The following is a 16672-nucleotide window of genomic DNA, read 5'->3' on the forward strand; positions in this document are numbered from 1 at the left end:
TTGAGGATGACATGCCGCTCTATTTCTCTATTTTTCCTATTCCTGCATTTTACAAATATTGCGAATCAAAGAGGCCTGATATCCTGTTATCGCAAAAGAAGACATAACTGCAAGATCGCATGCAGCTTTCCCTATCTTTTACTCTGGAAGTTCAACTGGATGCAGTTACAAGTGCTGGGCTTTCATAGCTGCCATGGGCCAGTTTTGCGTATCTTGGCGGCAATAAGGAATCCACATGGGCGAAGTAGTCTTGCTCCCTGGATGGCTCCCTCAATACTGGTGCATCAAGGATAGAGTCAGGAATGGCGTCAAGAGTTTCCTCCAAGAACTGTGCAAGTGTCTGCACATCCAAGAAGCACAGCAAATGGTTTATAGATCCAAACAACGGCGCAGAGCAGCATGAGAACATGTTACGGTGTGGATATTGGTATTACTGGAGAAGGCCAGCAAAGAGTGTACTCTTTTTGATAGCTTACCTTGCAATGGCGCAACGTAGAATCAGCCTTACGTTTCCACAAACTATTACCAGGCTCTGAGTGAAACAAATGTAACACTGGCTATGTCAAAAGAAGTGCTTCCGTCAGTCATCAATGAACAACCAAGTGTTTGCATAATATCATGTACGTATACAAAATGATGAAAATGCTAATACAGGTGATATAGCAGCTTAAACTAAAATACTACTACTATTATTATGAAGCAAAAAATGCAGCACTTGAAACTGCTACATCTTGATTAAGCAGCTGATAATCAAGGATTAACAAATAAATTTTCATTACCATTGCAAATGCTTTCAAGAAGTTCACTGTCTTTTACCAACTTTCTCTTTTTTTTTCTCTGTTTTTATTATAAGGTATACACTGCTATTTAATGCATAGAAGCAAACAAACTAGAAAGCTCATGCTTTCACACTGCACTACTGTGCACACCGTCTTCTAATGAATTACATTATTACAAGGTGAATGCACTAAAGCCCTCAAATTAAGAGAACTTCAACAAAGTACAGAATACTATGCATAAAATAGCAAGCAATCTTCAATACCACTGCTCCACGTGATCATAAAATTATGCGATCTGTGTCATTAAATGTTAGACTCAACGCTTGTATGAAAACAAAAAGGGAAAGGAAGAACCTTCACACCTTAACAAGTTGCCTCACGTTTGGCCTGCTGATGCCATACTGTCCAATTATAGAATCACCATAAACTTGGTAGCTCTCAAGCATCTAAAGCAGAGTTCAGTCAATAGAAGAAATAGCTCATAAAAGCCAAATTCGACACTGATTAATGTTAAACCTGGCGACGTGAAGAGCAACGCGTTGGCATGCCATAAATTTCACTATCCACGTGCCCCAGCATATTCCATGGACTGCAACATTTATCCACCAAATACTATTAGAACAATAACTGATATTGGAATTAGCATCCCCTACGTAGTTTCCGTCAAAAAAGGAAAACAACAACAAATGGGGTCAACATTAGAAGTTAATGTTGATTGTTGAAAAGGGTACAATTTTTTATTTAATGATAGATACGAAGGAGGGAGGGGATGGACCTTCAACACTTTCACCAACAGTCTTTTTAAGTAGCAAAAATTGGTAATTTACCAGGACGAAAGAGGTTTCCTTGTTATTGGTCTTTGGCTTGTCATTCAGCCCCGTGGTCCGTTTTTGGATGGGCTGGTTGAATTGCAATATGTGCCGCATACAAGCAATTGAAATTATGTGTTATTGTGTATTCCCTGTTCAGCACCTACCATAATGATTCTGTTTAATGTTCCTAAGTAATGGAAACCATCACGTTCAAAGTTGAAATACATTTCAGTACAAGATGAAGAAGTTCACAATAGTATCTTTACTATTATAAAGATCTGAACTGGTGGCCCCCTGTTCACCTCTTAAGAATTACGAATCCGTGTTCTCACTCAAGCACCATTCTTGGCCTCCTGTTTTAATTCATTATTCTTCAGCAACTATTAAGAAAAGTACTGGCCAATGAGTAGAATTAGGTATTGGGGACCTTGCAGCAGATTGGCTATCAGTGATATACAAATTGAAGGATTCTATCAGAATTGCCAGTCGAGCTTATGACCTCTCGATTGCCAGAGGGGTGCAGATCTCACCAGCTAGGTTGAAGGCACATTGTGAATAAGTGGGGATGACCATCTTATCAAGCTGGTGCATCATCTATGACTAGTATAGCTACCTAGTTACCTGCGAACAAAATTGGGTGGTACGTTCCATAACATGGCCTGACCCTTTTCTAAAGCCGGCAAGTGTAGTTCCTGAGCCCTGGTCAGACCATTTTGGTCAGAGTTGGCCATGACCCATGTGTAAGAAGATGGCAATCCCTTCATTTCTACATGATGTGGATCTACCACTCAAAAAAAAAACATGGTGCAGATCTGGTCCTTTTTTCCGGTTCTCCAGAAATGAGCTTCAGGGTTTTGTTTGCCCGTGTTAATATGTTACTCTGAATCTCTTTAAATTTTCAAAACTATTGAGATGCATGAAATGAGAGTTGAGTTCGATACAGGAATTTTTCACAATCAAAATGGAAATTCATACTTATTGTAAGCAGCACGACCAACCATAACTTGATGGGCGCCTTGTCTTACGGATGCACTAACCTGCAGCCAAATGAAGGTCTTCAGTGCAACTCACTACTGCAATGTTACAAGTGATTCAAGGTTGAGAAACCAAAATGGTTTAATCCTGATAAACTGTACAGTAATGAAATCCTGATAAATTAGCTTGTAATGTGCTCGGTAGGAGAATAACCCAACTAAGCCATGCAAAATGTCAATAACTCTGTATCTTGAGATCCCTTTATAGATATATCCAATTCAAACCACTTCAATAAAATAGCCTCATGTGTAACAAAACAACAAATGATTCTCCAGCATAGAAATGTTCACGAGTCATGAATATTGAAGAGATGAATGCTAGAGAAAGCATGGCATGCTAAATCACCATGTTGTGTACTCCTATTGTGGAGAACCACTATGACAGAGCACAGAGGGGGCAGGTGCAGGAGGGGGCATGGTAGAAGTCCTAATATTAGGGGTCAAGTTATTCTACCGAGCATGACACCAACGAGCTGGTGATGATAGCATCTACCAGAAAATCAGACGCACGACCTCTGTCATGGGGCTTCTAATGCAGACAAGAAAAACAGCAGCGGCGACATGTCAGTTTTTGGTGCTCAGACACTGGAGGACCGGGCAGGTTCAGCGACACATTACCAAACCCCGACAACACCACCCTTGCTGCACCAAGTGAAATTGGACTCAACCCGAACTGATAAACATACTGTTCAATGTGGTCATACAGATACCAACTTCTAAGAATTGCAACAACACAATTAGAATTTGACATTCCCATTGTTACCTATTTTTCACAGTAAAAGGTTCAGAAGTTAACTTACTTGTTCAATAGTCGTTAAGCCTCCATTTAGTGTAAAGTGTACCTCTGGGAAGTCCCGCAACAAAGCATAATAGTACTCATATCTGCAACGATATCCACAAGAAAGCCAGCAAATTATAAAGAAATACTACTGACTCTAATCCGAATTCCAACATAGCAACCTATTAATTAAGAGGTACAAAGGCCAGTATCAACTAGTCAGAACTCAGCCTTCCCCAGAAGTAAACTTCCATTACTGATAATACAGTCTGGGTATGTAAGCACCAACAAACTAAGCATGAATATTTCGACAAGCAAAGCTGGAACCACATAATAGTATCAGCATGGCACATAAAGGGATGATTCTTAGTGTCAACCATTTATTACTGTTTGTACCTATGTCTTGCGGGCTTTAAGGATATTGGTGTTGCCATTGTGTATATTCTATGGATATCTTTGCATGCAAAATGAAAATGGAATCAAGCGCAAACATACTTTAAAGGAGGAACCTTCCGATTCTCCGCAGGACTGAGGCCACTGAGCAACGCCTTCCAAGCATGGATAATAAAATGCCTAGTTGGTGACTTAGAAACAACTTTATCTACAAATGTACCTGGTGAAATGTGAAAACAAGTTAATTGCGCTTATTAAAAACATGTCACTATATGTCAGCAGCCGGCACCCAGCACATGGGAAAATATGTAACCATCAAGATAGAGATGAACTTCCAAAGAGAATTGAAAAAATCAATAATAATCCTCTATAAACAAGCTAACTATACATGTATAAACAAAAATCCAGAACTAAGGCACTGAAAAAATGTGTGTTTAGCTCATGATTAATTGTTTTTTAAGATTATATCATAGGTTTACTTATTCTGTAGTTACAAAAGCATATTATTCGATTGCAGTGCACAAATTCACTTCCTAATATCTGGAAGACTTTAATGGAAAATTGAGATACTTTGAAGAAAACTCACAAAGTTCTTCATAGGAGTCACGATCGTCAACTCCAATTCTGCATTTAACACTGACAGGGACGTCACAATTGGCAGCAATAGCTGACATAGCATCCCCTACAAACTTCAGGAATCGTATCAAGTCTTATGCAGGAGCAAAAGGAGCAAGCATTCATATTACACCATGGTTTTGTAGTTCATGAGGCAAACCTCTGGATCATACATTAAGCGAGCACCGAAGCAACCGTGGCCAGCAACTTTGCCGCTGGGGCAACCACAACTAACACAAAAGTCCACAAGAATTTGTAAATTATACAAAACTGTAGAATGTACTGCATAATCAGACATGACTGAGGCTGTTACTTCAGGTTGATCTCATCATATGCATATCCACTTGCTAATTCAGTTGCCTTTGCCAAATTGTCAAGATTACTTCCACCAATTTGTAACACAATAGGATGCTGTTCAGCAGGAAATGCTAAAAATCTATCCTGCATATTTTGAAAATTAAAATTACATACCAACTTTGCATATGATTGGTGAGTATAATGATATAAAAATGGAGTAGATCCACTTTATTGATTCATTCATTTCCAGAAAACAACAGCTGCCAACAATAAATACAAATGAAAACTAAGTCATACTAGTGATTTACATAGTAATATCAATCAATACTGCAGGCATGTTTATCAAGTTGAGGTAGCTCCTACACATGTCAGCTACAACATAGGAAGTCCACTGCTGCTTTATCATGTAAAAACAATGAAGGATCATTTATCGTACTTCCAGTAGTTGGAATATGACTTCATAAATTCTTGGATGCTATTCATCAGACTTTACATGATGGTATTGCATGAACTTTGACTGAAGGTGAAGTCACGTTATTTAACTGTTCAGGCTTACTCCAATTTATGTAAGAATGTAGATACAGATTAAAACTAGATGTCTGAAGTTTAACCGAACTGATTTCTAAACAGAATATGAAGCACGTACTGAGGTTCAGCAGAATGTCATCATTGGTTCTAAAATAACCCAATGGACATGTCAAGTTCAACTCCACAATGAGATAGATTCTGGTCAGTGACTCAAAAAAGTATTTCAGATAGCTCATAACAATTTAAAAGAAGTGCATGGTGAAAAGCACAGCAGAGGAAATATATTACACATAATCAATTACTGTGAAAACAGAGCTGAAAATTGCACGTGTCTTAAAAGAAGCCATGAGCTGCACGACTAGTACACACATAATGAAACTGGAGAATACACACGACTCAAATTTAAATGCAACCAGATTTACCACATAAAGCACACCATCTGATAGGTTATATCCTCAAAGCTATGATGCATTGTGTATATTCTTAACCAATTATTTTAAGAGTGTTTCTCTTGTGATCTCTTCAAAATGATTAGGGGATACGATAACTGACTATCTCTGAATAAATTGTAAATATAACCTTATCTAGAGCATATGACCAGTCCGAGTCTACCATATGTTTGTCTTTAGTAACAGATAAACATCACGCTCTCTACAGAAGTTGTTGCTTGTGAGTTGTGAGTAACTCTATCTGCGCACGTCACATTACTGGCCTCTACTTCTTGCACAAACTCCATTGATCATAAGAAAATAATTCTTTTACAAATTTAAAATTCTATGGTCGAGGAGCTTGCCATATTAGGTGATATGTGGTCAAGAAAACGGTGGTGATGTAACTATTATCGTATGAGTTCCCTATTTCTATGGTCGTGGAGTTTGGCGTGTTACCTCATCCGTGATCACGCTAACAGTCAGACATAACATGGGTTGTACCATGGCGCCAGTGAACGAAATATGCAGCACAACTGCGTAATATGGTATTTTCCCAGTGCATTAATTTACACGCCTCTCCAAGAATCTCCCTAATCACTTCTCAAATATGTTTCACTTCTCCCTGGAAGCTCATGTCATTGTACTGTACAATTTTTTTTACGCGAAACAGTTACCGTACTTTTTTTATCGGACCATACATTTGTTACTATACTGCCATCTTGATGCAGCTCGACTAGTGTAATCAATGCCAACATGAATCAAAATATCATAGTCAGGTTCGATGAAATCAGTTATCCCAAAGCACTCAAGCTTAATGGCACCCAACCAAGAAAGACCAAAAATGGCTAACTCACCAACTTATCTTTCTGATGCACAATGGTCTCAGCGACCACCATCTCTGTGTATAACCAGGCGTGCCTCGATATCAGCCGCGCGAGCGTCCTGTAGTGGTTGTCTGTCCAGTCCATCATCGGCGCCACGCTGCGGGAGCAGGGGGATGGGAGCAAGAAAACAAGTATCAGTCAGCTCCGACCATGGCCAGGTACATTGACCAACAATCCCTAGTCCCTTAGAGATCTGATTCCGCTCACCTGAACAAGGGAGGAAGGTACTCCCCGGGGGGCAGAGAGCTCGCAGCGCCACACGGCCGCAAGCCGTGAGCGTGTGACAAGAACCGCCCGGGCCGGCTGCGGAGGAAGAAGATGCCGGGCTTGGCAGGCACTAGTGACGGGAGCAGGGCGTGCCACGCGGCGGACCTCATCGCAATGGTTATCCGAGTCCCCGCTCTCGCGCGAGGCGGCGCCGCTTCTCGCGCGTTACGCTTGGGTACTGGCGAGTGGTGCGGCGGCTCGTTACAGCCTTGGCCGGTCGATCTGAGGCGGCGGCGGCGACTGTGCAAGCGTGTAACTCTGCGGGCCAAGGATGGGGCGTCTAACCGTTGGCAGCGCAGCTGAGGTTGCTGCCAGACCACCCGAGTTCAAGTCTCGGCGTGGACGTGTGGTGTTTGTGAAATTTCTTCTATAAATAAATGCCAACGAGGGTTAGTTTTTGGATTGGTCTCATTTTTTTGTAAGGCTGCGGGCCACTTCGAGTCAGGTTAACGGATTTGCAGTGGAAACAAGCTCCGGGCGGGAGGAAGCTACGAAAAACTGTTTTTTTTCTACATTTTTTTATTGGACACGTCTAGCTCCCTAGCGTTCCCTGGCGGCCTCCCTAAAAACGTAAATTTTTGTTCCCCTATCTCAAAAAAGGGAAGACTGGTCCAGCCCCTCTCCCCGCGATCCCCACCTGCCCCCCCCCCCCCCGTTCACGTGATTTGGCACGCCAGGCCCCACCCCACCATCCCTCGGGCCCCGCTTCCAGGCGCCAGCCAAAGCCTTCCCTCATCGCCTGCGCCTCCTCCCCATCTTCTTCTCCCCCAAGCAAGAAAGGGCAAAGATCCTCCTTCCCAGATCCAAGAGCTTCACAAGGCCTGGAATGGTGGCACACACGCTGTGGATCTAAGCAAAAAGAAGAAGAAAGAAACACTAGTAGAAGAAGCTGATTCACAGGGATAAGTCACCAGATTTGCTCACCTTCCCTCCCCCCTCTTTTGCCCTAATCCCATCCTTCAAATTGGCTTTTCATGATCCATATTGCCTTTGATTTTGCTGTAATTATGTTTCCCTAAGCAAGTGCTAATGGTATTCCTGGGAACAAAATATGATACCTTAAGCAAAAATCCTGATTGAGGAAAAACAGTGCTTATAAGAGGATGAAAACAGTGCTATCATGCTCTGTTTGCAAAAATGTGTTACAATTATGTTACTTGCTTATGAAATTGTTCTTGGCAAATTACATATTCTGTTTGAGCAAAAACAGTGCTAACTTGAAGCAACTAAGTATATGATATACACACAACTTTGGTAACTTATGACATGGCAAAACATGAACCTTTTTGTACTTATAAGAGGATGACCAGTGAGCTCAGTATGAAAAAAGAAGGGCAAAAGACGAGGCTTTCTCCTAGCAGGTCATTTGCTATATGTGGAGCAAAACAATGGTTGATGGGAGCAACTTGCATTATAATATTAAGCAAAAACATAATATTGTGCAAGCAACTCCTGAAGAAGCTACAAAAACATTCCTCTTAGGCATTGTTCTTTGGTTCAAACAGTGAAAATGTGAGAAGAATATAAGTAAATGTGCAACTAAAAAACAAGAGAGATTGTTGCGTAGTTTAATATACCTTGATTATAGGATATCATTCGGCAAAAGACTGTTGCAAATTTATTGGAATTTCATCCTGCAAGAAAGAAAGGACAAAGAAAAGTCTTGTACCAACAACTATCTCAGCTGCAAACGTTACTTCAACCAATTGTGCAAAATGGAAACAACATTGAACATAGTGAACATAGGCCAACACACACAAGTTTGCTGCTAGTACAAGAAAGGTGAAAACATAGGTACTGAATATAAAGGGCAATGTTGCCCATAACTGCTAACTTAAGTTTTTTCTAACACAAAAGACGCTCTATTCTTTCTCTCTGATTTTGGTGTGAATTCCACAAGACACTTCGAAGTAGCACTTCTATGCAGGAGGCTTGCTTCACCAAATCAATGTTGCATGTGTTTAATAAAAACAAATAAGAAAATATATTATGATACACAAAGAACAAAGCTATGTTATATGTTCAAAATGTTTCATTGGTACAAAAAAATCCATGGATGCTATCTGGTGATTAGGCAATTCCTGTGTGGACATAGTTTTGCATGGATTTCTCACCTTCCATGAATTTTGCAATTCATCATCCATAAAACTGGTTGAACACAAATTGCCCGACATTGTTATGTTTGAACACCCAAAAAACTGGTTGTGAAAAATGATCACATTAGTTCCTTAATTCTTTATTTCTGTTTAAGGATTTCCTGAATAACTTGCCTGACATATATAGTTCGACTTGCCTGGCTGTGTTGTTTGGATTGCCTGATAGTGTACTTTGAATTGTCTGGTTATGTTCAAATGTTTCCTTAAAAACAAAGTGAATGCTATCTTCTGATTCTGGTGTGCTTGGGTGGCTGTGTTATTGGCTTGCCTGTATTTACTGTGCTACTTGCTTGCATCATTCGGCTGACTTGCTTTACCTTTTTCATGTTGAAAAATAAACATGTTGACAATGATTGACCTGAATGAGGAACCAGATGAAAATAATGGTGATCCTATGTACTGTACACAACATGCTGCTGGAAATGCAGAATTTGTGGCAGAATCACCTAATCTCCCTATCATGCAAAAGGTCGGTGTTGCTGCTGCAGAAGCAATGGAGACAGATGCGCAATGTCATGGGAGAGGTGCCCCAGGCAATACACAAGTACCTGCAGCAGTAGTAACTGAGAGTGATGCTCATATCCTTGATGGCACAGGTGCTGCAGCTGATACTGGTGGGACTGTTGGTAATGGTTTGGATGCTGAAAATGATGATGAAGCTTGGTCACAGCCCAAGGAGCCGTATGTGGGTATGAGGTTTGACAATTTCGAAGATGCCAAGGAACACTACAATGCATATTACTTGCAGATGGGATTTTTGGTCAAAATGAATACTTCAAGGAAGGATATGAAAACTGGGGAGTTGATAAAACAACAGTTTGTTTGCAACAAGTTTCGAAAGTCTGATGTCGATGACGGAGGGGCAGAAAAGATTCCTGTTCTAGATGACATTGTTGAGCAAACAAAAGATGATGGTGAAGATGAGGATATTGTCTTTCTTGATGATCATGGTAAAGCCAAAAAGAGGAGCAAGAAACAAAAAAGAGATAAAATTGTGCAAACTGGTTGCAAAGCTAAGATGGTTGTGAAGCTAATAGATGGCAGATGGGAGATGATCTACTTTATTGGCGAGCACAACCATCCGTTGGTTGACAAGCCATGTTTGACTAAGTATTTGTGATCACACCAAGGGATCCCGCCAGAAGAAAGGGCCTTCCTTACTCATCTTCATAACTGCAAATTGACTACAGGTTTTAAACCACACCCCCTCCCCCCTACCTTCTAACTTTAACAACCTGGACATGCAATCTGATTGTGTGTTTCTTGCTCCATCAACATCTGGCTGATTTGCTTGAAACATGTGACTGATTTGCTTCAAACATATACCTTAATTGCTTGATAATGCCATTAAATTGCTTACAACAGTACAAAAAAAGATAATGCCTGATTTGTTTAACACTATGGTTGCTGGACTTGCCTAATGTTTACCTGTTTGTTGCTCAATGCAAAGTTCCTACTTGCCTAGTTTTTTTATCTGTAAAACAAATTTGATGTTGACTCTAAACTTGCCTATGATTAGTCTCTTTGTAGCTAAAATGTACGATAATACTTGTTTCTGGATGAGCTCAACTTGCCTATGATTGAAATTTTTGTTGCTCTCTGATGCATAGTTAAAAAAGTAGATTACCCCCTGGTTTGCTTTGTGTAGTTTGCTCATGTGTAACCTATTGCATTCTGTCGTACTTGCTTGTATAGCTTCATGAATTGTCTGAGCTTTGCATTTGAGTTGCCTTGCTGAAAAAAAGAAAAGAAACTATTTTTGATACTGTTTTTGTGTAAAAAAAAGGATTGACCACCATTGTGACTTCATGTCGACAGGTCGTATGATGCACATCATGTCAGATTTCTATGGGTCAGAACTCATTGTCCCTTATACCACTAAGCACATTACGAACCTCAAGACGGTCTTTAACAATGATACTACAAGAGAAGGGGATATGATTGAGACAGTTGCTTTCTTTAAAGATCAGTAAAAAGAGGATCCAGATTTTTTTACAAGATAAAATATGATGAGGAGGACAGGGTTGAGAATATTTTTCGGGTCGATGGTGCAGCAAGGAACCTACGTGGAATCTTATCATGATTGCATTTCCTTTGACACAACGTATATGACTAACATGTACAACATGCCCTTTGTACCATTCATTGGGATTAACAGGCATGGGCAGTCATTCATGTTAGGCTGTGGTTTTGTTAGGCAAGAGTTGGCGTCAAGCTTTAATTGGCTATTCCAGACCTTCCTTGAGGCAATGCAAAATGTAGCACGCACCAACATCATAACCGACCAAGACATCACAATGGCACAGTCAATTAAAAAGATCTTCCCTACAAGTGTGCACTGCTGTTGTCGCTGGCATATTATGAAAAAAGCACAAGAGAAGCTTGGAGTATTGTTGGGGCGAAACCCTGGCTTGTCCGAAGATTTCAACAACTATGTTGACTTTAGCTTGACGCTGGAGGAATTTGAGGCAGGGTGGTGTGAACTGATGATGAAGTATGAGGCTATGACTGACTCCCACTTTGAGAATCTGTACAAATACAGAGAAACATGGGTACCCTGTTACTTCAAGCACCAATTCTTCCCTTTCTTGCAGTCAACTCAACGCGGTGAGGGGTTCAACGCTGTTCTTAAGCGATATGTGAACCCCCCACAAGTCCATTTTGAACTTCGTGAAGCAATATCAGAAAATCCAAACACACATACTATTCCGAGAGGGTTCAAAAGATTACATGACAGGGCATTTGCAGACTGAAATGTGGTAATCTTATCCAATAGAGAAGCAGGCATATGGATCATATACTAGGGACTTATACGAGAAGTTTCATGATGAGTTTCAGTTGACTACGAGGTACAACATGCGACCGCATGGTGAAAACTTGTATGAGGTTTACCCAAATCAAGAGTGAGTTGCTAAATATCGTTCTAGGGGCTATTTTGTCACGGTGGAAGCTAGTGCCGGAGACTACAGATGTGACTGCTGCAAGATTGAGAGGGACGGCATGCATTGCTGCCATATCTTGAAAGTTTTCAACCAACTTGGTGTTGATGAAATCCCAGCGCAGTATATACTTAGAAGATGGACACCTTTGGCAATTTCCAATCCACCCCCTGCTGTCGAAGATCAACCCGATGAGATGCCACCATAGTCGAAGAAAGAACTCAGGCATGCAAATTTTATGATGGATTTTGGTAGTCTTGCTCGGGTTGCTAGTGCATCAGATGCTGCAACGGATATTGTAAAGAAACATATGCATGGTGCATGTCATGAAATCAAAAATGTCAACATGTCAAGGAAGAAGAAGACGGCAACACCGACAAGTGGGCCCACTAGTGGTCCCCCACCATCAGCTGGTGGTTCTGCACCACCACCGAGTAATACTCGGGCAACTAGCGGCCCTGCGGTGCATCCTGAAGGACCTGCACAAGCCCCCTCTAGTCCTAGGCAGCAACCACCTACTTCTGCACCGCGGAGAAAAAACACAGCAACGCTAGCTGGTAGCTCTATGAGTGAAGGTGGACATCAACAAACAAAGTCGAGGGTTGCACCGATGCACAGGGGGGATGTACCATTGCCCAGGGGCCCTCCAGTACAAAGCTGGTGGCCTGTACAACAACTATCAGGATATGTGCCACTAAACAGTGGAGCTGCACCGCACCTTTTTGGGGGGTCAACAATGACAAGGCTTGCACAAACAGTAAGAGGGGTTGCGTCACAGGTTTTGGGGGATGCAACACTAGCAAGAGGGCCTGCGCCACCTCCTATGGGTCCTAGACCAGCAACCTGGCCTAAACCACAAACTATGGGGGCTATACAACCATCGCGGGGGCCCAACATAGTAAACACAATGTATGTGACTATTCCTGGCCTTGCACCATCGCCTGGAGCATCAGCAACAGTTGATGGCGGGACAGTGTCCCAGTTCTTCAACTACGCAAGAAGAAAGTGGCAACGCACTTTCGTCTCCTATTGTGCAAGCTCCTGGTGGACATGCACACCAACCACTCAGTATTGCATCACTACATGCAGCTGTTGCGGCCGCGCAAGGTACTTCGATGGTTGAACCACAGTTTGGAAGACCTACTACCACACCTGGCCCTGCAATTCCTAGAGACCCTCCAAAATCAACTACAAAAGGTAGGGCAAAGTCAAAAAGAATTCAATCAGCACTTGAGCTCCATCCGAAGAGAAAGATCAAGTGCAGCTATTGTGGGTCTGTTAACCACAATGGTGCAAATTGCACCACCAGATTAGTGTGATGGGCACACAAATGACCAGATGGCTGAAAGATATGTTGAATGGCATTGACAATTTGCTACTTTCTGTATGGTCCTTTGTCTGAACTATTATTTGAATTTCTATCCCACTATGTCTTTGCAAGTTGATATGTTTGAACATCCAAAACTATTATTTCCGGTTTATGGTCTCTTGTGAGTAACTTGCCTCACATTAGAATTTGAATTTCCTAGTTATGAGGTTTGAGTTGCCTGTTGTGTGCTTTGTATTGCCTGGAAAAAATGTATACAGGCAACCCCCCTAGTGGTCGAAAACTTACATGCAGAAGATTCTATAATGCTGAAGATGCAATAATCTCCTGGTTGTGTAATGATCATAATATTTATCTTTTATGGGTTCTTCTGAGTAACTTGCCTCACATTAAAGCTTAAATTGCCTGTTTATGCCATTTGAGTTGCCTGGTCCAAGTTATTATACAGGCAACTCCCCCGGCGGTCCAAAATTCACAATGCAAGAAAAATTCACATGCATTTCCATGATGCAGTACGCGTGAGGGGAGAAAAAACCGACATGTGCTAACTTGAGGATGGCTTTCCATGGAGCCTTATTGTGCCCGTTGTCAACCCACGTGTTGGTCAGTTGTTTCCTGATGTTTGGAACATCCTCAGCTGTGAATTTTGGAATAGCCATTGCCTCCCAACCGTTTGCTAGCGTAAGAGCAAAAACACCACAGTCGAACCTAAACATATTGAAAAAAAAACTTTTCTAGTTAGCTAGTTACTCTATGTAGTACTGTGTCACTTGTAAAAATTTGAACAAAAGCAGAGTTTTATGTGAAAAATGGATGCTTACTCAGTTTTTTGTTTTGGAACGTCAATGTTGGTAAGCCCAAAGTCATCCAACGAGACGTGGGAAGTGGTGTAGCGCTCTTCCCATAGAGCCTGAAAACTTGCAACCATTTTCCTTGCGCAAACATCTAGAGTCTTGTTCTGGAGCGTCCTCCAAGAATCAAGAACCTCAAAACGTCGGTCCCTTGTGTTCACATTAAAAATCCAATAATGATTGCCAGTAACTGGCTTTGTCTTGTCAATGTTCTCTAAAACTGGGAACATAATATGTTAGAAAAAACAACTGGGGTTAGTAAAGAAAAAAGGCAACTTCAAATACTTATACACGTGCAGAGGTAGTATCGCACCTGCCAAATGATGCACAGGCAAGTTATGCAATTATGTAAGCAGCTTGCCAGAGAAAGCATTTCATGAGTGTAGGCAACTTGGCCCCTAAAAATATTTACATTTGTGTGAGAAAGATTTGAGCAGAAAAAGTGATATATAAAAAAAGTAAAAAATACAGTGGTAAAAAATCAAGAAACCATTAACTTACCATGTCTTTACGGTCCAAGCGATTCGATTTCTTGAACCAGGAAATGAGCTCCTTGCCGTTCAATTCCACGTTTTGCATCTGAACCTGGCGAAAAAAGAATACGGACATGACCATGACCTGTTATGAAAAAAAGAAAAAGAAAGAATCGCAAAACTACAATATTAACTGCTTCATGTTTTCTTATCGAGAACCTGAGGGGATCACGAGCTTCTTTGAGTCTGGTGGCAAGTTCATCATTATAGATTCTATACCAACTTCCATTACATGGCTCAAGACAAAACCTTCCTTCTTCATTGAGTTTGCAAGATCCCTAACCATGACAAAGTATTTGCCATATTCAGTTACCCTTGGGCTATAGGGAAAAAAAGACATTCAGCTCACAAAATCCTTCCCTGAATTGCCTACCACCATGCAACTCAGGAAACACATGGGGGGCATGGTCATATGAAGGAGAAAAATATTTCAATAAGAATTTTACGCGATTTATTGTCACACTAAGCCAATTTTCCTGATTCTATAAATGGATTGCTTGTAAAAACAGTTTGAATTGCCTGGATAACATGGCAAACCTTGCCTGGGAAATGGTGCATTGTGCAAAGGCTGATAAAAAATGCAATGATATATTTTCATACCTGGTATCTAGATCTGGTGATGCTTCTTCATTAAGTCTCCCATGCAAGATAACCAATGCATACAATCTATTTGCTTCAGGTTTGGACATGTAGACTTTCTTCTCATTATAGTCAATGAATGGGGACCTCTTGCAAGGAGGTGGCTTGATAATCCTTCTCTCGAATTGATGTGGAGGGATATCTCCTGAGCTACTACTGCTATAAATCTTGCTGCCTGATCCCACTTCTCCTTGGTTGAAACTTTTTTCAGGTGTTTGGTATGCATTTGGTGAGGAGACGCCAACTGAACAGTTTGCATCAAACTTACTTGCCTTTCCTTCTGCTTCTGCACACGGTTCATCTATGCCTTCAAGGTCCAACACATAATCGTCATTGATTATTTCAAATGATTGATGGGTATGTATTGAAAATTCCTTGAACTCATGCTTAGAAAATGTGCTTGACCCAACATGTTGATGTGCTCTGTTGTCTACAGATGATGTGGGCAAATCATCTATGCCTAGATCGAAACTTGGTGTTGGGCAGTACTCTTTATAAAAAGCATTTGATCTTTCAGTGTTCCTTTGCTGAAAATGTTGTCGATCTGTCTTTGCTAAAGTGTGATTTGTGGAGTTGATTTGGGGATTCTTGCTGTTTGGATCAACAAACCTTGCTAACAACTCACTGACATCTAGAACATTGATTTCTAGTGCATTGGTTGTCTTCCCACTAGCACGCATGAACTCACGGTACCGCTCCTCCACATCAGAGAAATGGGAAGTGTTCCCCTGGCCAGTTGCTTGTATTACTTTTGAAACACTCATGTCCTTAGATTGGGCAATCACAGTTGAACAGTCAGGTAATTTTCCTAGGGCTTTTAGCAACTTTTGTTACAAACTTTTTCCCATGGTTACAGCGATGTCATCTTGTATCCTTTTGATCTCCATACATGACACCAGACGGATGTTCTCTTTCTCCTTTTCCTGTCCTACATAATTCAATGTTGCAGCCTCTGGTGATGCCTTGAAGTCTTGCACCTTGGCACTCTCGATAACATTGGATGACCGCAATACATTTCCTCGAGACGAAAAAGGCAGTTGGCACCTAGTGGTTGTGTTCCACTAGGGTTTGTTGTGCTTACTGCCAGTGAAGGTCCCTTTTTAAGTTGAACTGGTCTTACTTTTGTGGGGTCAAGTGTTGCCTCTGCAAGACTTCTCTGAAAGGCAGCTGGTCTTGCTTCCTGCTTGGACTGACTTGCCAGAATATGTGATCCACTTGCTTGACATTGGGAATAAAATTTAGCAGACTGCTTTGGAGCTGCCCCTGTAGATACTGCATCATCTCCATCTTTGCTGCATAGTGGTACTGCTGAGCTTGATGTCGTATTGTTTACCACCTGTGTTTTTTCATCCCCATGAGTTGCATATTTTATTTCAGAATTTGCCTGCTATTGCTGCTGAGAAGGCCCA

The 16672-nt window shown here is 41.3% G+C and overlaps 1 protein-coding gene across 6 annotated transcripts; it reads right to left on the reverse strand.

Annotated features, from left to right (window-relative positions):
* Positions 1-7142, reverse strand: LOC123045176 (tRNA-dihydrouridine(20/20a) synthase). 6 transcript variants are annotated; one of them, XM_044468124.1, is made up of 12 exons: positions 6759-7142; positions 6522-6648; positions 4725-4852; positions 4572-4641; positions 4383-4485; positions 3899-4016; positions 3426-3507; positions 2567-2628; positions 1296-1368; positions 1142-1225; positions 477-532; positions 1-276 (listed from the first exon to the last, which is right to left on the reverse strand). In XM_044468124.1, exons 1-12 carry the CDS (start codon positions 6926-6928, stop codon positions 183-185), a joined length of 1167 nt encoding a protein of 388 aa, XP_044324059.1. In that variant the 5' UTR covers positions 6929-7142; the 3' UTR covers positions 1-182. The 6 variants fall into 6 exon arrangements, with proteins under 6 accessions (XP_044324059.1, XP_044324058.1, XP_044324061.1 ...); XM_044468123.1 differs by having other exon boundaries at positions 477-553; XM_044468126.1 differs by having other exon boundaries at positions 1-340; positions 6759-7141.
* Positions 7143-16672: the final 9530 nt, after the last annotated feature.

The sequence above is a fragment of the Triticum aestivum genome, chromosome 2B (genome assembly GCF_018294505.1).
Source record: "Triticum aestivum cultivar Chinese Spring chromosome 2B, IWGSC CS RefSeq v2.1, whole genome shotgun sequence".
NCBI lineage: Eukaryota > Viridiplantae > Streptophyta > Magnoliopsida > Poales > Poaceae > Triticum > Triticum aestivum.

Excerpts from the sequence above, each read along its gene's own strand:
- LOC123045176 (XM_044468122.1), bottom strand. The coding sequence starts at position 6,928 with ATGAGGTCCGCCGCGTGGCACGCCCTGCTCCCGTCACTAGTGCCTGCC. Across the intron at positions 1,369-2,566 it reads GGTCGTGCTGCTTACAATAA|TCCATGGAATATGCTGGGGC; the intron begins GTATGAATTTCC and ends TAAATGTTGCAG. Across the intron at positions 558-1,141 it reads ACGTGAGGCAACTTGTTAAG|CCAGTGTTACATTTGTTTCA; the intron begins GTGTGAAGGTTC and ends CTTTTGACATAG.